Here is a 20,326-nt window from a genome sequence, read left to right as displayed (position 1 = left end):
GTTTATTTCTTCGGCATTTGCATAGCCCAGTAGAAGCATATCTTATATTAGGCTATCAACCCTTGTGAATCACTGGTGCATCATATAAGATTGCGTCTAAACGAGCACGAAAGAATCGCGAAAGTATCGCGACGACGAAACGAATAAACGTCATCCCCATACAAGTGCGCGAAAGTTTTATCGCGATAGCATGGATGCCCGTGTAGGGAGCGAATGCATCGCGAACGAACGAACACTGCTGTCAAAGCTGTCATTTCATATAAAAAAAGCCCTCTGGCGGAGGTCTGTCGAAGAACACACGCTTTCGCGAAAGTTTTTGCTCAGTCTGAGCAAAATCTTTCGCGATGCATTCGTTTACCGTCTGGAAGCAACCTAAGTATTGCAACATCACTCCAGCAGCTGTGCTCGTCGAGAAATCTAACAGCACCTCTAGACGGTGAAACGATTCTCAGGTTCAAGAATTTGCTCAAATTTGCTGAGAATGGCCCGAGAATGAATGGGTTTGCTGTCAAAATAACATGCAATGACAGATAGTTTGACAGGTAGCTCAGCTGAGCCTCAGGCTCGCTGTATTCTAAGTTTCTACACGGGCGAAAGCATTCTCGGTTCGGATTTGTATGGATTTGACAGTCTCAATTCTCAGTCTCTTCTCATTCTCGGGAAATTCTCGCACCATCTAGAGGCGCTGTAACTCACTAATTGGTAAATTTGGCCTTGATCAGTCTATTGCCACACGTTAGACGACAAAACAGCCCAATTTGGGACGTTATGCATAATATTTCATGTCTATCATTTTCTTATGATGCCCATTGAATGAAAATATTCGAACTTGCAAAAATCCCGAGGGGACTTTGGCAGTGTGTACGCTAGATCAAAGTGTCTATAGGAAACTGGTGAAGTCATAGCAATTTGACATAAAGCACCAAACGTCAAATAACTGACAGCTGTTTACCTTCATCACCAACCAGCGTGCGTCTGATTCCGGAAAAGTTCAATGGTTTTATCAGGCATATTATATACTTTTGCCTGTTTAAATAATACATTTCTTAATTTTAGATCAAACGAGCAGTTCCTTGAACTTTCTTTACACATTTCTTACTTCTCAAAACGAATACAGCGTCTCCAACGCTACCAAAACAAAGGCACGAACTGTCAGTTTTTCTCATTCATTTTTCTAATCGTCGCGAGCGATTTTGTTCGGGATGACTTCACCTGTTTCCGATAGACACTTTGGGCTTGGCATTAAAAGTTTTTTCGTAATGTAGAAACACTCTTATCTGTGAACACTTGCATATACCTTGATGTGCTACAAACGGAATTTGACAGCTCCGCGCGATTTTGCGGCTAAAAACGCTCTTGATGTGAAACCCTTGACGCTTTGTGTAGCCCCTGCTGAAGAGAGGGAATTCTTGAATATTCCAGAAATGACAACGACTGTCATCCGAAGAACTCGCGCATGTTTTTATTCTCGATTGTTCCACACTTTTTATTAAGGCAAACCGAAAAGCCGCAGCTGCACAGCTTACCGCAAATAGCACAAGGAAACTAGGAAAGATCGTGCAAACCCTACGAAGTATCGTGCCGTTGAGAAGTCTTTGTGTAAGGTTCACAGTTGGTGCCAGTGAAGGCTGCGTTAGTATCCAAAAATGGCAACTCAAGATTTATCGCAAAATAAGCAGGAGGCGCTGAAAGAAAAAGATCTGGGCAATGCTGCGTACAAACTAAAAGATTTCGAAACAGCTCTCCAGCACTACCGCAGTGCGGTGACGCTCGATCCGACGGATATAACATTCCACAATAACATCGCTGCGGTCTACTTTGAACAGAAAGAGTTCCGAAAATGTATTGAAGAATGTGAAAAAGCCGTTGAGGTTGGTCGGGAGAATCGGGCCGACTATAAGCTCATTGCCAAGGCGTTCACGCGTACGGGGAATGCATACAGGCGGTTGGAGGACTACAAATCCGCCAAAACATATTTTGAAAAATCATTATCCGAGCACCGTACGCCAGAGGTTAAATCCCTGCTAAGCGATACCGAGAAGAAGATCAAGGAAATTGAACGCTTAGAATATATCGATCCAGCAAAGGCCGAAGAAGAGAAAGAAAAGGGGAACGAATTCTTCAAACAGGGTGATTACAGCACGGCTGTTAAACATTATTCAGAGGCCATCAAGCGCAACCCGGATGACGCAAAACTATACAGCAATCGTGCGGCCTGTTATACGAAACTGGCTGCCTTCGATCTCGGGCTTAAGGATTGCGAAGCTTGTTGCCGGCTGGACGAAGGATTTATCAAGGGTTGGATCCGCAAAGGGAAAATTCTGCAGGTAATGCAAAAATCTTCGGAAGCCCTGACCGCCTATCAAAAGGCACTGGAAATCGATCCAAACAATGCGGAAGCACTTGAGGGATACAGGGCATGTACGATGGCTGTACATGCTGACCCTAAGGAAGTTTGGAAAAAGGCAATGAACGACCCAGAAGTCCAACAGATCCTCAAGGACCCTGCAATGCGTGTTATTCTCGAACAGATGCAGAACGATCCAAAAGCTGTGCAAGAGTAAGTGTCAATTATTGCATATTTAAGTATCTTTTGAATCTTTTGAGATTCCTAATCGTATCTTTGCTCTTCATTTACAGGCATCTGAAGAATCCGCAAGTCGCTTCTAAAATTCAAAAACTTCTAGAATCTGGAATCATCCAGATCTATTAAGCTTGCTCGCTATCTACCACATCAGTGCGATAAAGAGACGGAACGTTTCCATTGTCGATCATCTTATACCGCTACGAAGTTACTACGAATGCACTCTAACAATGGCTGGATTCGTTACGCCGATAGCGTTTGTCGGTATTTAAGTGCTGAGCAATTTGGTTCGCGCAGAAATATTTTCATTATTCTTCATTTTTACTTTTTTTTGTCCACGCTTACGACTGTTATAGTAGGATTAGCGTGTCAGTTGTTCGACTTGAACGGAAAGATCGGCTACCCCGCCGCTTAAAACAGTGCGTGCACTACTTACACACCTTGTCATTGCCTAACAACAATTTTGGTTAAGAAAACGATAATCTAGCAAAACATAAGGAGTACTAAGTAGTTCTGAATTAAAGCATTAAAAAAAGGATCAGCATGGAGTCGAAAGCGCCAGTAGAATAGGGATCAAATCGGCGAAAATAAACTATTTGTACCACTTACAGAGCACGGTTGTTCAGTTTGTATTTTGGATGCATCGAACGAAAAGTTTCTTATGATTAACCATTTTCTATAGCGCTAACTAACCTAAACTATAGAAATAGTTTTCTATAGCTAGCGTAGCGTGAAAAGTCCTACCCGTTTCTTCACTGCATCCATTACCTGCTAGATGTCGCATATCCCTTGGTTTATATCTTCCAGTCTCACGTCCTTTTCTAAAATCATGTAAATTATTAGCTTCGCACGTTGGTAATTACATGAGCATTGACGAATCATAGGTCTTCCGCGATGGCGCTCACCATAATCATGTGGAGTTGTTCCTTTTCAACTTGAAACATGGTTGAGCTCTACATTACGACGACATTCTGATGACCGATTTAGAGAAAAAGGGAAAGGAACGAACTGCTGAATCTGTCCTCTGCCCAGATCATTTGAACGAGCGATTTGATGAAGCTCCCCGCGGACGTTTTGCAATTCGAAATTCTCCTGCCATCACCGTTTTGTATGATGGTCAGATTGCTGGAGGTTTGCGGGAGAGCAGCTCTGTTGACTTGTTATATGAGCTGCCTGTATCATATTGTTGTCGATAAATCGGATAGAATAAAAGGATCTTCATAAATGAAATGTCCATTGGTTAATTTTAAATATGAATTTTCTTTATTTTCGATCATGAAACTCGAATTTGTAGGTGTAGTAATCGTTTTATAACTGTATAACATTACCTATTGATACTGAAAACATGCCCTATGTAGTTTGATTCATATAGGTGCTTATTCTGTAACTTTCGATTACGATGGCCTCAGGCGTTCGATGATTCATGCGAATTTCGAAACGTTTCGAAAACAATAAACAATTCAAAATGACAGTTTGAAGTAAAAAAACTGTTAATTAACTTGTTTTTTTCGGTATAAAAACGACTTAACCTTTGTAATAATAGTATACGATTAGCAGAAAGAAATTATTGATGCACAATCAGGACGCTATAACTGTTTTTCAGATGCTCGATGCTCGATGTAAACAGAACGCCAGCTGTCGACCACAAAAATGCACTCGACATGCAGGCGATCGTGAACACCAAATGAACACAAAATGAACCAAATGAATCGAACGCCTGAGGCCATCGTAATCGAAAGTTACAGAATAAGCACCATATATTTCATTTTTCTACTTCTGTACGCTGGCGTTCTAATATATGCTTTACAACATTCAGTGTAAATTTTATATTGTGTTGAGCGTATACGATTTATCTCGCGTTTTTGTATTTTCTCTTCTATTTTATAGTTTTGTAGTCGTGTTATTTCAATGCATCTTTCCTGGTTTGAGATTCCGATGAAACAAACAGACAAATAGCAGTGGGAAGGGAAATATAAATGGAAACTTAAACCAACCTGAGGGTAAACTAAAGTATTTTTAAACTTGGAAGCTGGTTGTCTAGAAAGATCATTCTTCAACGTATTAAAGTTCTGCGAGTTAGCGGGAATGCGACTAGTAAGCAATGTTTTGGTTAGAGATCGGAACACAACCAGTTCATTAGTGCCGGAGATATTTTCCGGATATTAAGGCACAAAATAGGTGCAGTGCGCAATCACCTAAGCGCGAGCATGTGTATTTCCTCTACTTCTAATGACGTTCTATCAAAGAACTATATTTTGCACGCTGCTGCTAGGTAGTCTGCATTTCATACTGCTCACTAATTTCGGACTGGCGTAACGCATGTCAATTAAACACACTGTGCGTAAAACAAACACTAGACCGCCAACTGACAAAATGATTCATATAATAATCTGTCAAGCTAACAAGTCGGGTAAAAAAATCCCGGTCTGTTTTATAAAGAGCCTCTAATATAAAAATCATTCGTGATTCGATAGAACATACTCTTTTAGGTGTAATGTCAATTTTAAAAGTCTTTCAGGCCATTATCGTATGCTCAGTGTACCAGTCGAAAATTGTAGTTTTTTGGGGTAGATGATTCATAATGTTTGTCCAACCATCAGCGGTTTTTCACTCAACACAATTACTGTACACTTAAAGAAGTCTGTTCTATCCAGCACTGAACTGCTTTTTTGTGTCGGAGGCATTCTCTATAAATCAGATCGGGGACCTATTGGACGATGTGTTATAAGCTGTACAACGTGTTACCAAACTTATAAAAATGCTCACTCTGTTACAGACAATACCGGAAGGAGCTTCGATTTTGTTCCAATTAACTATTTTTTGACTATCAAATTAGTAGTACGGTTTTACAAGGCTTTTCCAAAGAAAACGGAAGACGAGGCCATCCGTTTTCCTAACTTTCTAACAAAGCTACAGGAAGGCAACAACAGCCGTTCTTAACGTGGTTTTATAGTCATCTTTGAGTGTTTGTTTTACATAGTTCTTTTTCTACTGTTGCTAGAATATGTTAAGTTCGATTGAATTATTCTTTTGAATGTTTTCTAGTTTCGAACACGCCCGATGGAGCAATTACTGAACAAACAATTACATTGAAGTCCTGCATTGAATTTCGTTTGGTGTTATTTCCTTTGCAATAACTATCAGGTTTTTATTGAAAGTTTCTGATTATAACCTTTTTAATTTAATTCACGTTCGGTATAAGGCCACATAAGCGTTTCCTTTCTAGCAATCGTTATGAAAATCTCGGAAAATGCGGGATAATGTATTCCCGGGGATGTACTAACAAAATACACGATGGTTTGAAAGGTCATGATTTTCCGATTGAGTATATTTTACTTGAAAACTGGCGATATTCCGGCAGCTTGGATTAAGATACTCGCTCTAATAAAACAGAACCCTATTCTATGTAATTGAAGGTCTTAAAATTTTTCCAGACGTCTCTTAAGATTTTCAATTGTTAAGCAATTCTTATGCATCGCCTAGATATCCTGAAATGCTGTGCCTAGAATGAAAACTTTGCAACGGGAAATTTTATGTTCCGCATAATAAAGCAGCTTACTGATTTTCGCCACATACTTCTATTCCATATATGGCCCTACGTCATTTGAATCGACCATACATTCATTGAGTTTTATTTGCGATTATTTTAATAATAAAACGGTATTTAGGCATCGATGTTTTAATTACCGGCGATTAATTTTTTAATCAAAAATATAGATTATTGTGAGCGCCTTCGATTTGATCGTAGCCCTGAGCTTTACAAAGCATGGACAATAATGAGAGTAATCCTGAAATATGTTGATTTTTCATAGATGCAACATATTGAGCGATTTTTGTTTTAGTTTATCATTGCCATTATCACGCATTTTACAGCAGGATCTTATGAATATACTGTAAACCGGAATTCCTCATTTAATCCAAAATAAAGGCTCTGCACCACGTCTCTTTGCTAAGCATACAAAGCTTGGTGTGATTAGGATTTGTTCAGGGCAATACGACTTGGCCAACATGCCCAACATTGCCAAATTACGCACGTTACATTTTCTTTCGTGTGAATATCCGGTTTTGAATGTGACTCAAAACCGGTACTCTTAGTGTCGAGATTTGATTATAAGCTTTTCATGTTTATCAATTATTGGTAGCACTGATATACTCAAGTTAATAGGGTTTTGAGTTAACCATTGAGATGAAACCTCCCGGAAGATAGTTTCTTGTGTATTTAAAGCTGTAATTACATTTCGTTTGAATCAATCATTTCCAACATCGTTTGAATTGAACCAACGTTCTTTTTGTGTGCTATTGTTATAAAATCGCAATTCCGGTGTAAAGCCGGGGATACATGAAGCGTAAACTCTAGTATAAACTCAGAGTATAATGCCAAAAAGATTATGCTTATGTCAAAAAGATTATAGGTTCGCGGAGCGTAAAACCGAGCGTAAAAGCAAGCGTAAACCTAGCACCAACATGATGCGTAGCGATATGAAGAGTTGCAGTAAGAATATACAGCAACAAAATTTTAAAACATATAAAAATATGTTCAGAAATAAACTTATCTCGTCGATTTATGTTTTTCTGGCTAAAAACACATGTAATTGAATAAAATTGCATGATGTAATTGCAGGTGCCCGAAAGTAATTGCAGTTGCCATTTCGGCATAAACTTTTATGCGATTATGTCTGCCACACGAAGCGTAATCTTTTTGGCATTACATTCTGAGTTTACGCTAGAGTTTACGCTTCGTCTATCCCCGGCTTAAGAATGAAAAGATGACAATCGTTTGGCATCGAATTATTTAGCTATTAAAACAAAACTGCAGTTTTGTGCTGAATGAAAAACTCCCTATCCCTATATTAAAATGTATATACATCTCATAGGTTATACTAGTGGAACCCATTTGAATATCATTCAGAAGCAACGTTTCCTTTTATATAAAACGTATCGTTAAATTGAATGTAACATGGATTAAGACAAACCACCCTAAACTAAACAAGATAACTTACTATCTATTTACACTATTCGAAACTACTCATAAAAAAGGGTTGTTCGAATTGCCTGTACCAGTAACCTGTAAATAAATATAAAGAAAACCAATTTAAAATGCTATTATTATAAAAGAACAATTGCACTTGTAAATCAATGCATACCATGAAAGGATTTCCAAAAGTTTGAGCTGGCATACTGCTCACAAACTGCTGCATACTTGAATTGACGTTATTTGGACTGTTCATCATTGTACCGTTAGATATAGCCACGGAGTAGCCATTTCCATTCCTGTGATAAGCAGCTAGAGTATGGTAATCGACAGGTATGACACCAGTAACACCCGTTGTGATGTTCCCGTTGTACGTGTTTACGTCGCCACCTTGCGCAAGACCTATAAACGGCGAAGTTGCGTAAAATCCGTTTTCACTGGAAGCTGTAGACGGATAACGTAAGTCTGTTGTTGTTCCGTTAGCAGTGGCTATAGGCCAATTCATCCCTTGTCGATGCTCCTGTTGTTCCTGCTGCTGGAAGGGATTGACCGGTTTGAAGGGGTTGACTGTGGCGAAAAGGACAAAGTTGTACTTGAGTATGGATTGCTATAAAAAAGACACGTATATGTAAAATAAACACACATTGAGTATGATGATCGCTTTTGCCGTCCAAATTCTTTAATCCATTTGACGCTAAAGTGCCCATGTTACTAGAATCTGCATCAAGCTTAAACTCCCGGAATTGTTCATCAAGATCTTTTAACGCTGCATATCGATCAACAGATGGTGCGGAGCTAACCGAAGTATTGTTATTGCTTCTGGATGAACTAGTGTTGTACAGCGCAGGGACGGGCAGACCTGTAATGGCATGAATGTGGTTCTAGATTATTAAATATTAGTAAGTTCCAATCATAAACCCATTGTTATCCTATATTATAGTAATGTAATTTCCTAATAAATAACTGATTTTTTTTACATATATAAGGACGGACGAGCCGTATGTTTAATAAATAACTGATGAAATGATAACAAACTAAAAGCCTGCATATTGAAGGGGCCTACTGAGCTTCTAGCGCATTAAAAAAATCGATGTTTCCCGCGAAGGAATTGTCTTAAACACGAAACCTATATGCACTAATGGACACCTAAATAAGACCACCTAGAGGCTGATTACAAAACAGCGAGATGAAATTCGTCATTTAAGCTCTAGAAGAACCAAACTATGTGACACTATCTTAGGCGCGCATCACGCAAAATCTACCGGGCCGATCTTCACCAAACTTGGCGCAAAGATAGCTTATCACCCCAGATGATCACATCGGGGGTCCTTTTCCCAGAAATCACCTCTTTTATACCCGGCTCCAATACCAATGTATTAGGAAAATGCATAACTCTACAAGTTTTCAAGCAAATTTCTCCAAAACTCACACAATTGTTGTTGGTTGCTTTAGATACCATGTGAAAATATTTGGTGCCTGCCAGACAACGGAGAGGGGGGCCTCCATACACCTCTGTTTTTTTTAAATCAGTTCTAGGGCAATCTGGGTGTCATTTCCAATGTTTTTGGGGTCTCTAAATTGATTGGTTACATCGAAGCGGAATTTACTCCATTCTTTCACCCTCCACTCTCCTCCATGCCTCCCTATTCAAAGCAGGTAGATGGTAATATTAAATCAACCACTTGGTTTTAAATTCTTTTACGGTAATTGGAGCCAAATATGATCCAAAAAGCAAAGAATGAGAGAGAGATTGAGAGAGAACGGGGAAAGAGAACCGCTTCAGTTACTAGGATAATACGATTTACAGATATTGTCGAAAAAGTTCGTTTCAGAAAGGAATTGCCCATTCACATTCAATAGGACTTTCATTATAAAATTACACTATTTTAAGTTAAATTTTTTTAATAGACTTGTACTTGTTACGTAATAACTCCTTTCTTTTCAAGATATTTTAAAGTTTCTAGCAAATTTAGTCGCTTATTTAGCCACGTAAGTATTATTGAGAAAACTCCTCAAATTATGCAATTTGGTAGAGATGTTGATATTGGTTTTTTACCATGCAAACATCTCTAATATCCAAGTAAAATCATCCATCATCCAACTCTAATTAGAGATGCACAGACTAATAGATAACCCTTGCTAAGTTTCAAAAAACAGAAGAAGCAATATCTGCAGACTTTGATCTTGAAAATGTAGAAACAACCAAATGTGCATGACTTCCACTAAACTTACTCCATCGATTTTGATCTGAACAAAAGTTAATTTGACTGTTGGTGTGTTGCGTAGTTATCGTCTGAGTCATAACATTATTGTTCACATTATGTTGCTGCTGCTCCTCTTCTTGTCGATTGCATCCCGATGAACTGTTACTTTGAAAATGTTGCCAAATACTCCATTGGATGTTATCGAATGTGGCAGCACTATTATTATGATTATGATTATTATTATTATTACTATTATTATTATTATTATTATTATTATTATTATTATTATTATCACTATTACTATTATTGTTATCATTCTTATTCTTGTGAAATTTGTTGGTATTGGTGCCAGAGTTCATAACCCGGTATTTGCCATCTGTTTGATCGTTGATGTAGCTGTGTAGACTATTGTAGCCGTCATTGAAGTTATATTTTTGTCCAAATTTATAGATCGTTTCTCTAGACGATTGTATACTGTCATCCATTGGCGACATGCATGTGTACTTAGCCGCATAACTGTCTCTACTGAACTCTGCCTGGTCCAATGAATAGAAGCTGACAAATGGATTTGGCGCAGACAAACTTTGCATACTAGCCATACTGCTAATACTGTTTGTCGTAGTGCTGCTATCAATACTATTGAAGCTGGAGTATGATTTCATATTTTCTGCTTCGTTGGTTTTCCCGGTAAGCATAAAGGAAAAAAGGAAATTACAGAGAAGGTCACGAAACGTGTCAAAGTGGAATTTTCACATGTTTATGGTGTTTTCACATACACAGATAATTTTAATTGGGATATCGAAATTTTCATATCGCAATGAAACGTATAAATGTACAAATGTATTCAAACGAAAAAATCGCAATTGTTAAAAAAACGTTAATAAATGTCGCAAAATCGCAACATTCGATATCGCAAGCAAAATTTTGCCGTTATGGCTGTGATAAGTCATATGACGCTTTTTAATTATATATTTGGTAAAAACCCACTACTTGCATCCCTCTCATGTGAGTGCTTGGTTTATGTTGTCTTTTCCACAGATCTAAAATTTTTAATCTGGTAAATAAAGGTATTTGGGAAGCGCAGGGGTTTTTTTCTGATCTAGACTTTAAATTATACTGTTTCTAGTATTTTCAAACGCCCCCCCCCCCCTCGCACTATCCGCCGTACCTCTTCCTTCCTCATATCTTAATTTGTGTTCCAAAGTTTTGGCCCTGCGCAAAAAATCAGGCACTCAGTGAGAGCGGTGCTAATAGTGGGTTTTTACCATATATTGAAATATGGTAAGTCATATAATGTTTTTTAACTAAACTTAATACAAAAATGTTCCTGCTGTATTGTAAAATATTCCATACCAGTAAGTCCTTACCTGCAGAGTTGAAAATTGGATTATGATCGAAATCAGCAAAATTTTCCACATCACCATCTGATGATTTTCCCTGATGAGGATGTCCGATCGCATTTTCCACGCCTGCCGTTCCGCTGTCCTTCAAACTGTTGATACTTCCATAGTGATTTCGGTCATTTATAATATTATTAACGATGCTTGCGCTTCCGAAATCAGCCACAAAATCACTATTCGGTGTAAACTTGTTCGCATTAATGTCACCAGTGCTGCCTGAGTATTCTCCGGCACTATTGCCATTGGATGAAATCGAGGTGTTTAGCAATCCATTTTTCTGATTGCGCTCAAAAGTTGGCGGTAGATCGATAACAGGTTTTTTAATTTTTATGCCATTTTTACGATGCAGATTCGAGAGCTTTTTCGGAGTAGGAGGTAGAATCTTGGGTGATCCCACGCCGAAGAAGTCACTATCATCTGGTGTGAACTGCTGTTGGAACTGTGCTGCAGGACCATTCCCATGTCCGGAACCAGTTGACATGGATGATGAAATTGCATTGTTCAAACCATTACAAGAACTGGAATTGCTGCGATGCAATCGTAAAGTTGTCGGAGGCGTCAGTGTTGGGGTCTTGAGAGGAACCATGTTTTCATTGACATTCTTCATTGTTAATGACGATAAAGAGCTCGATGTGTTGGTTTGCAAGGATTTAAGTGGACTAGCAGGTTCCAAATAGTATCTACAAAGGTATATTTACAATATTATTGAACGAATATGATGTGTTAACTAAGGCATGACGAGCTATGCAGTAAGCTCGTTAATTGTTGCTTACCGCTTTCTTTCGTATTTATCAATCATGAAGTCTCGATGCTCCTGTTTGATTGTTCGCTTTGCATCCCACAAGCCAAGCCAAGTTCGACTGCAGTTTTCGTTGCCATTACGTTTTAAAAATTCTATCTCTTCCTGCGTAAACGTGGCCATTGATATTGATTTTACTCGATGAGGTGGCGTAAGTCCTCTTCTGTAATTAATTCAACCAGGAAGAACAGCTGTACACTTCTAACTTGATGTTCCCACAGCCAATTATTTTATAATTCAAACGAACTCCATTAACAGAACATTCGATTGTCTAATAATAAACATAAGAAAATTCCTTATGTAAACGCTCGCAAAATGATGGCGATCCTTCGCGGTGGTTTGAGTTTGAAAATAACAACACAGTTCTGTAAAACTATGAGAAATTCAATTTGAACGTTAAGCATCTACACTATGTTTCATAATGATACCCTCACACTGTTTTTTCTATCTTGCGCTCGAATAAAACGTCGCAAAAATAATTAAAAATACTGTAAATGTTCCTTTCATCGTTAACAGACGTATGCCGTTTGAATTTTGAAAAAATATTAAAAATTGTGTATTTGGAAGCCAAAAATCCAAAAATGAGGTGTTTCATAATGATAGCCTCACGCTACAAAAAATAAAATTGAGATGAATAACAGTTCATTAGGCTATCAACATTATTTTATTTACAATCAGTAATTCCTAAGCCGGCGATACATGAAGCGTAAACTCTCGTATAAACTCAGAATGTAATGCCAAAAAGTTTACATTTGCCGTTTACACGATGTAAAAGAGATTATAAGTCCACGGAGCATAAATCCTAGCGTAAACGCTGTTTGCAAGCGATTTGCCCCACTACATTTCCTGTTCGTGGTTTGCATTAATAGTGAGTGTTCATTACTAGCGTTTTTAATCTTTTTCTTTGGAAAAAAGATTCTATTTTTCTCACAAAAGTCGATTAAAGTTCAGTGTAATTCGGATTACGCGTCTCAACCCGGTCATGTAAACATGTTCAAGTGTAAATTAATTTTATATTTACGCTTGAGTTTACGCTTCATGTATCGCCGGCTCTACGTTACTATTAATTGCCTGGAAATGCGGGTTGGCATGCTTACACCGAGCATGAAAAATGTTGCAGTGCACAAAGATCGCCATGCACTCTTATTAGCTACTTCCACCTGATCTATGCGGTCAAATTGCCTACCATTTCCATAAACATCACTAACATCCGCCAAACATTCTCCATCGGATTTAAACCCGATCCTTTTTCTATAATATATGTGATAAATAATGATACAAAAAACATTGGCCTAGAGCTCTACTGAAAATGGAAGGATATTTATACTGCCGCTTTTTGGAGTTTGCGCATTTTTCAACCATTTTCCAAATACAGAATTAGAAAGTTATATTCGCCATTGCGTAAGTAGGTGGAGTTCGTGATAGTTTTGCTTAGCACTCATGTTATTTTTAAAAATTTTATGACTGCGACGAAACATTTGACATTCGAGATACTAAAAAACAACAATTCAAACATCTTCGAACAATACAAAAATACACTGTATACAGTCGGTGAGAGTTTAGAATCTAATCCATTATGCCTCATGAGTTCAAAAGTAAAAAGCATAATAAACTTTCACAAAACTTGATAGATTTAGCAATCTCGCAAGCCCATAAACTACTACGCACCAGAAATTTCGCATGCGATATAACTTTGTTAGTTGCTTAATTTTTGTCAATTCTAAAATCGATAAAGTTTCCGTATTGACGAAGATCGATCATAAATAAATTCGATCTAACACGGCGTAAAAAAGAAACCCTTTTTGATTATCTCGCCACACAACTACGATTTTAATTTTGGTAGCACCCATTGCTCTGCCTTGATAACGATCGTGTTAAAATACAATAATAGTTATTAGCAATTATTGGATCCGATTACAAAAATACCAACTGACTAAAAGCTTCTTGCGTTGAAGTAAAACGCTGGATTGACATAGCAGAGGTATCGAGTGAAAGATAGGTATCGAGAGACCGTGTCGTCATTAAAGATCAACTTTTTTTTAAAGTTGTAAGACATTCTACAGTTACCTGATAAGAGGTAAAAGCGGTATCCCTAAAAAAAGAATTCGCTTTGAGTTAACAGCCAACTTAAGTAAAAAAATCAATCCAACGGGAACACATTATGTTCGTAGCAATAATCATACTTGTGAACGTTTTCAGCCTGATGTCTGTAATGTTTTAAAAAATACATTAGACGATCGACCTTAAACACTAGCCTCTTCATGATGCAACGCTTGGCTAATTAACACATTTTTCCTCAGAGTTGCTGCAGAAGTTAAATGCCACATCTAAAATGATAATTCTATTCTATATCTCAGACTAAAGGCCGGAATACACGAAGCGTAAACTCTCGTATAAACTCAGAATGTAATGCCAAAAAGTTTACATTTGCCGTTTACACGGTGTAAAAAAGGTTATAGGTCCACGGAGCATAAATCCTAGCGTAAACGCTGTTTGCAAGCGATTTGCCCCACTACATTTCCTGTTCGTGGTTTGCATTAATAGTGAGTGATCATTACTAGCGTTTTTAATCTTTTTCTTCGGAAGAAAGATCCTATTTTTCTCACAAAAGTCGATTAAAGGTCAGTGTAATTCGGATTACACGTCTCAACCCGGTCATGTAAACATGTTCAAGTGTAAATTAATTTTATATTTACGCTTGAGTTTACGCTTCATGTATCGCCGGCTTAACACATTCTTTGCGAAATTTTAAAAAATATAAAAAGACGTTGTTGATTGAACGAAAAATTTCCTAAACGCGAAGCACACAGAAGATTGTACCAGATAGGATGTAGAAAAATATTCTGTTTACAAAAACTTACAGTATTCCAGAGCAGCTGGTACATACAAAAGATCCAATGGTCATGTTGATGTAGGTTGGGCCTTTCTGGCCACAATCGAAGCATTCTTTATTGCCGCCAATGCTGACCAGCTCCCGCAGTGTTTTCAATATTTTGTCATCGAGTTTCTTTCGTCCTAGGGCCATCGTGTTGCCACTTTTCTTCGATTCCTTGGAGTTTCGACAACTTGACCACTTCCGATAGACGATTCCGATCCTTGGTTGCTTAGAAGGGGTAGAAACGATAGTGTTGCTTCCAGCTGTCGGAATATTCCTATTCAATTTAGGTCGGTCTTGAGTATATAGTATTTGTCTTCGCACACTTTGAACCTACAAATAGTTTGAAATTACACACTTTCTATGGCTGTTTAATTAAGATTGCACAACTATTATCAACTAATATGTTATCCATGTTTGCCTCATCACAAAACCATACACATCACCCATCAAACTAACCACTTTAAAACACATCACCTATTGGTTTCTTTTGTGAACCTTGCGAAAAAGAGGACACAGTAGAAGAAGAGAGCGCTATTGTGTGGGCAACACTCCGGAATTTCTCTTTTTCACTCTGCTCTCTCGAAAACTTCGCTCAGTTTCTAAAAACACAGCAATCCGCAATACAACAAGAAAAAAACACAAACAACTGAATCCTCAAAAGATTCCAAAAGGACGGAGACGTTACGCTTGTAGCTAGTGTTTCTATAAACGATTACATTTATTTTCACAGCGCCAAGTAATTGATTTACAGAAATGGTATTCCCGTGAAGGATGTACGAGCAAGGCAAGGCGAACTCCACACGAAAACAACACTCAATTTAGCATTGTGTTGTTGAATCAGACGATTTATGAAGGACCACCGCGCTATCACACAATGCACCCACTGTACAACACAGCAGATTTCGCTACTGTTTTGCTGTTTCCGCAATTCTTGTGAATTGTGGATTTTTGTTTTACCTTTTAGACGCACTCTTCACCATATTCCACTTCGTAAATTGGTGACACGGGCATCGCAGTGGTGTGCGTTGTCAACGTGCTGCATCGAGGGGTCCATGGATGTATCCAAGTGCAATATTTGCAAAGAAGCCCCGCTGACCAGCCTCTATAGTGAGAAGACGGCTTATGAGCTTGCCGCTATAGTGAGAACGAAGAAAAACGTCAAACACGAGATTCTCAGTATGGAGCAAAGTGTTTTAACTATAAGAGGTGAAGTCATAGCACTTCACTCGCCGCCATATTGAACTTCAGCAGCTGTCAAATACATGTTTACCAAATCGACAAAAAGCGTTTGGTGATACGAAGGATATCCGGAAATTTTCAATGATTTTGTCAGATATAGTATCTCTTTTGCTCGTTTAAATGATTCATACTCATTGTTTTCAACAAACGAGCGACTGATCGATCACTTTCGGGGATCCGTGGGGCTGTTGGCCGCGGATCCGTGGGGCACCGCTTCCAGCGAGCATCATCCGCCGGTAGCGCCCAAATCATCAGTGCTGTCTCGCGAAGGGATAGCAAACTTGACCTTTTACACTTTTAGAATCAGAATTCTTAAAAACTTGGAAAACTTGAACCTTTGAAACAGGTTTCTTACTCCTCAAATCGAAAACAGCATCTCTGATTTCAACCAAAACAATCTTTCAGAAGACTACACGACCTGTCAGATTTTTTCATTCATTTTTCTAATCTTCGCCAGCGATTTTGTTCGGGATGACTTCACCTTGTTAATTGACACATCTTGCTAACAATAAAAAGAATAATTTTGACAACCGAAGGTACTTGGATTCACTTGGTGTGTAAATAAATAGCTACCGAGCAAAGTGTATAGCCGGGGATACATTAAGCGTAAACTCCGAATGTAGGTGCTTATTCTGTAACTTGCGATTACGATGGCCTCTAGGCGATAAGTCATTTGGTTCATTTTGTGTTCATTTTGGTGTTCACGATCGCCTACTGTCGAGTGCATTTTTGTGATCGACAGCTGGCGTTCTGTTTACATCGAGCATCGAGCATCTGAAAAACAGTTATAGCGCCCTGATTGTGCATCAATAATTTCTTTCTGCTAATCGTATACTATTATTACAAAGGTTAAGTCGTTTTTGATACAGAAAAATCAAGTTAATTCACAGTTTTCCCGTCTGACAAGGCTCCATAGTGAGAAGACGGCTAATGAGCCCCAGTTCGCAGTGAGAAGGTTTTCTCACTATGGAAAAGTTGATTCGAAGTTGATTCTAACTTGATTCTTTTTGATTCGGCATACGGCGAGATCCATGCAATCGGCCATTCAGTATGAAGTTAGAATCAAAGGGCCCATACAACTTAGAATCAACTTTCGTGAAACCCGAACCCGAACGCGAACCCGAACGCGAACCCGAAAGCAACCCCCATTCGTGTGCTCTCGTGTGCCAGTAAGCCCCACCCCTTTTCTTTCTATTCTCCCGTCGCCATAATGGCGAATTAAATTTCATTTCAATTCATTCATTCATTCATTTCAAATCAACATTTGTGTGCGTTTCAGTTAGCCACACCACCCATACGGTGGCATTTAGGTGCTTATTCTGTAACTTGCGATTACGATGGCCTCTAGGCGATGAGTCATTTGGTTCATTTTGTGTTCATTTTGGTGTTCACGATCGCCTACTGTTGAGTGCATTTTTGTGATCGACAGCTGGCGTTCTGTTTACATCGAGCATCGAGCATCTGAAAAACAGTTATAGCGCCCTGATTGTGCATCAATAATTTCTTTCTGCTAATCGTATACTATTGTTACAAAGGTTAAGTCGTTTTTATACCGAAAACAACAAGTTAATTAACAGTTTTTTTACTTCAAACTGTCATTTTGAATTGTTATTGTTTTCGAAACGTTTCGAAATTCGCATGAATCATCGAACGCCTGAGGCCATCGTAATCGCAAGTTACAGAATAAGCACCTTATTCTTTGTTTTCTGCACACTAACACTTTCACGACACTTTACTGCGTTTTTCATTCACGTGATCCGTGATGCGTGCGTGATCCGCCGTGGCTGGCTTCATCAAATGTCCAGTTAGCTTCGTCATCACCCCGGGCTGATGTTGGATGCGCGTGCATCGATCGTTGGCACGGTTTTTTCCTTCGATGCAGAATGCTCGGGCACATGTCCGAGAGAAAGAGAATGAAATCGGAGAGGAATCGAAACTGTTAGAGCAACATTACAATGCATCGCAAATGATCTATCTTACCTTGTATGTACACTGATGATGCCACAAAGATGGTTATCAGCTTCCACAAAACTATACACCAAACACTTGACCGCACTGCACCCGCGAAAAGCGTGCGTCCTGGGACTTAGAAAATTTCCGACTGCCCGCGATCGGGACTTAGCCGAATTTTGCGCGAGGTTGCTCCGTCTCTTTTTGTTATTCCTCTTCCATTCGCGCTGCCGTCCGTCTTGAACACGCTCGCGTTCGCATCGCCCTTCTACCCTTGCCGCCCTTCCCTCTCCGCGTAATTGAAACCAACAAGCTTGCGTTCGTTTCCGTTCGCCCTTCTTCTCTTCACACTCCTCCCTTCCTCCGCCGCAGTCGCGCTCCACAAGCTCGCGCCCGAAATCTCCTCCCCCCGCGGTTTCTTCCGCTCTTTTCCCCGCTGCCTACGAGCGGTTTCATAGTGAGCGTCGCGCTCGCCTCTTCCTCGACCGCGTCGCAGGCAGAGGGGGCTTCTTTCTCAGCCGCCGCAGCCTTCATCCCGCTACGTCGCAGGCAGAGGGGTAAGCCGAGCGCTTCAAATTGCTAACTGGGTGATTCCCTGTGTGCCTGCGAGCGAGTGTGTGCGCCACTCGCGGCGAACAGCTGTATGCTCTCGTATGGCGTGTATGATCGAGCGAGAGAGGGATATCGCTTGCCTTTTCTCGCATGGGACCGCGGCTTCGGAGACCGTTTCAAACTACTTTAGTTTTTATATGTTTTTCTCTAATAAAAAAAGGAATTTGAATGTAAAATTGTAGCTATTTAAATTGTTAATGATTTAGGTGTGATTTGGTACCAGATAATCGTTGGAAGAAGTCGACTCAAAATCGTTTTCCAATGTTCCTTTTTCATACATTTAGGCAAGAATTGTTGAGCCGGATGTTGATTGTTTAGTATTTCTTAATCTTATCTAAACCTGTCCTATGTATGAGAAAAATTGTGGAACAATTCCTTCCTCAATCACATGTTGGCCGTGAAGTGGTTTGTAACTCTTTTACCCTCGTTCCGCAAGATGATAGTAAAGATCTATACTTCTTGTACGAACGATGAAACAAAGATAATAAAGCACTCCGATTCTACAAAAGTGTAACTCTTTTTTCTAAATTTGCTGAACATTCAGTCGCAGATTAAAATGCTTTGTTAAGGGGTTTTGTTTGCAAGCAAAAGTAATTGGGAAAGAACGATACTATCGAGTGCACTACAGAACAACGATGGTGCAAACCCGGTAATAATCTCGGCAATTCTTTTAGCACATTTCTCGAATCAAAACGGTACATTCAATTTTCCCTAATCAACGCACTCTTCACTCTTGGCTTTTCCTTTGAGACCAGCCGGGCTGAAACAAAGGTTGTTTTACAGAATCAAAGAGGAATACGCAAGAGGAACAATAGAGACAACGTAATGCAATATTAGTAGTCTAACGAAAGGTCGATAGATGTACCTTAGCGGATAGAAACGGCTCATGAAATACTTCGGAACCAGCGCTGTTAGCCTTTCGATTGCGCTCGGTTGTGTCTCCGTCTAGGAGTAACATGCATTAAACGGTTTATAATGCATTTGTAATCAATTACAAACACATTTACTTCCAAAGAATCCCAAAGACGAAAGGTTCTATCATGTAGAAGCGTTCGTTTGAATTTGTTCTTGCTTTTTAATAGTGGTATTTGTGTTTTATATCCTGCCTGTTTGCCGACGATCGTACGTAAAACAGTCGGCAGATACACTTTTTACGAACAGTGTGGGGGTTGATATAAACTATTAGATGATATTTGAGGACTCCAAGACCACGACCGCTCGTTGGTTGTAACGCCTGATAAGAATATCGTCACCACTGAGACAAACTTGTGCGGCCCTCGTTGATGCAGCGGAATATGTCTTTTTCAGAAATCGAGGTTTGTTGAAGCCCCTTGAATTGATTGAATGAACGCCAATAAGTAAGATAACCTTTTACACCACAGACAACTACGTGAGCCACCTAATAACATGGCTGCATCTGGGTACTCTAAGCAAAACTGCAAGTGTTTCTTTGCATACCTTGGTTGCCTTTAGAACTAGCGAAATTTAAAACAATTCTGTGACTTGGCGCCGCTATTATGCAATTTGGCACGGACCATTCTTAGTTGAGAAATGCTTTTTACGAGTGCAGAGACTGTTACCAGAAGTAGATAACGTTAGTGCAAAGCAAACTGTTGTTGCAAACATTATTCTAAATAGCTCTGCCAAAGAAAACGTGCCGCCTATGAAGGATTAAGCACAGCTCGGCG

At 39.2% G+C, this 20,326-nt stretch overlaps 2 protein-coding genes across 3 annotated transcripts; one reads left to right on the top strand and one right to left on the bottom strand.

The window, feature by feature from the left end:
* The first annotated feature begins 1,425 nt into the window (after nucleotides 1-1,425).
* LOC126571548 (stress-induced-phosphoprotein 1) lies at nucleotides 1,426-3,192 on the top strand. Its single transcript, XM_050230154.1, has 2 exons — nucleotides 1,426-2,560; nucleotides 2,641-3,192. Exons 1-2 carry the CDS (start codon nucleotides 1,647-1,649, stop codon nucleotides 2,711-2,713), a joined length of 987 nt encoding a protein of 328 aa, XP_050086111.1. The 5' UTR covers nucleotides 1,426-1,646; the 3' UTR covers nucleotides 2,714-3,192.
* Nucleotides 3,193-7,483: 4,291 nt separating this feature from the next.
* LOC126571542 (arf-GAP domain and FG repeat-containing protein 1) lies at nucleotides 7,484-18,308 on the bottom strand. Of its 2 annotated transcripts, XM_050230137.1 has the most exons (10): nucleotides 18,057-18,308; nucleotides 17,768-18,012; nucleotides 15,294-16,702; nucleotides 14,821-15,167; nucleotides 11,934-12,122; nucleotides 11,128-11,840; nucleotides 9,789-10,430; nucleotides 8,200-8,415; nucleotides 7,729-8,123; nucleotides 7,484-7,649 (listed from the first exon to the last, which is right to left on the bottom strand). In XM_050230137.1, the coding sequence occupies exons 3-10, from the start codon at nucleotides 15,306-15,308 to the stop codon at nucleotides 7,611-7,613; spliced, it is 2,556 nt and encodes an 851-aa protein (XP_050086094.1). In that variant the 5' UTR covers nucleotides 15,309-16,702; nucleotides 17,768-18,012; nucleotides 18,057-18,308; the 3' UTR covers nucleotides 7,484-7,610. The 2 variants fall into 2 exon arrangements, with proteins under 2 accessions (XP_050086094.1, XP_050086095.1); XM_050230138.1 differs by lacking the exons at nucleotides 9,789-10,430; nucleotides 15,294-16,702; nucleotides 17,768-18,012; nucleotides 18,057-18,308 and having other exon boundaries at nucleotides 14,821-15,155.
* Between the last annotated feature and the right edge of the window lie 2,018 nt (nucleotides 18,309-20,326).

Source organism: Anopheles aquasalis, chromosome 2, assembly GCF_943734665.1.
Source record: "Anopheles aquasalis chromosome 2, idAnoAquaMG_Q_19, whole genome shotgun sequence".
In the NCBI taxonomy this organism is placed as follows: domain Eukaryota; kingdom Metazoa; phylum Arthropoda; class Insecta; order Diptera; family Culicidae; genus Anopheles; species Anopheles aquasalis.
Note: the sequence above shows the minus strand (reverse complement) of the source record. Positions and strands in the feature narration are given on the sequence as shown.

Coding starts and splice junctions, on each gene's coding strand:
- LOC126571548 (XM_050230154.1), top strand. CDS start 1,647: ATGGCAACTCAAGATTTATCGCAAAATAAGCAGGAGGCGCTGAAAGAA. Junction 2,561..2,640: donor GATCCAAAAGCTGTGCAAGA/GTAAGTGTCAAT, acceptor CTTCATTTACAG/GCATCTGAAGAATCCGCAAG.
- LOC126571542 (XM_050230137.1), bottom strand. Junction 10,431..11,127: donor TCCAATTTTCAACTCTGCAG/GTAAGGACTTAC, acceptor AAACCAACGAAG/CAGAAAATATGAAATCATAC. Junction 8,416..9,788: donor TTCAGATCAAAATCGATGGA/GTAAGTTTAGTG, acceptor ATGCCATTACAG/GTCTGCCCGTCCCTGCGCTG.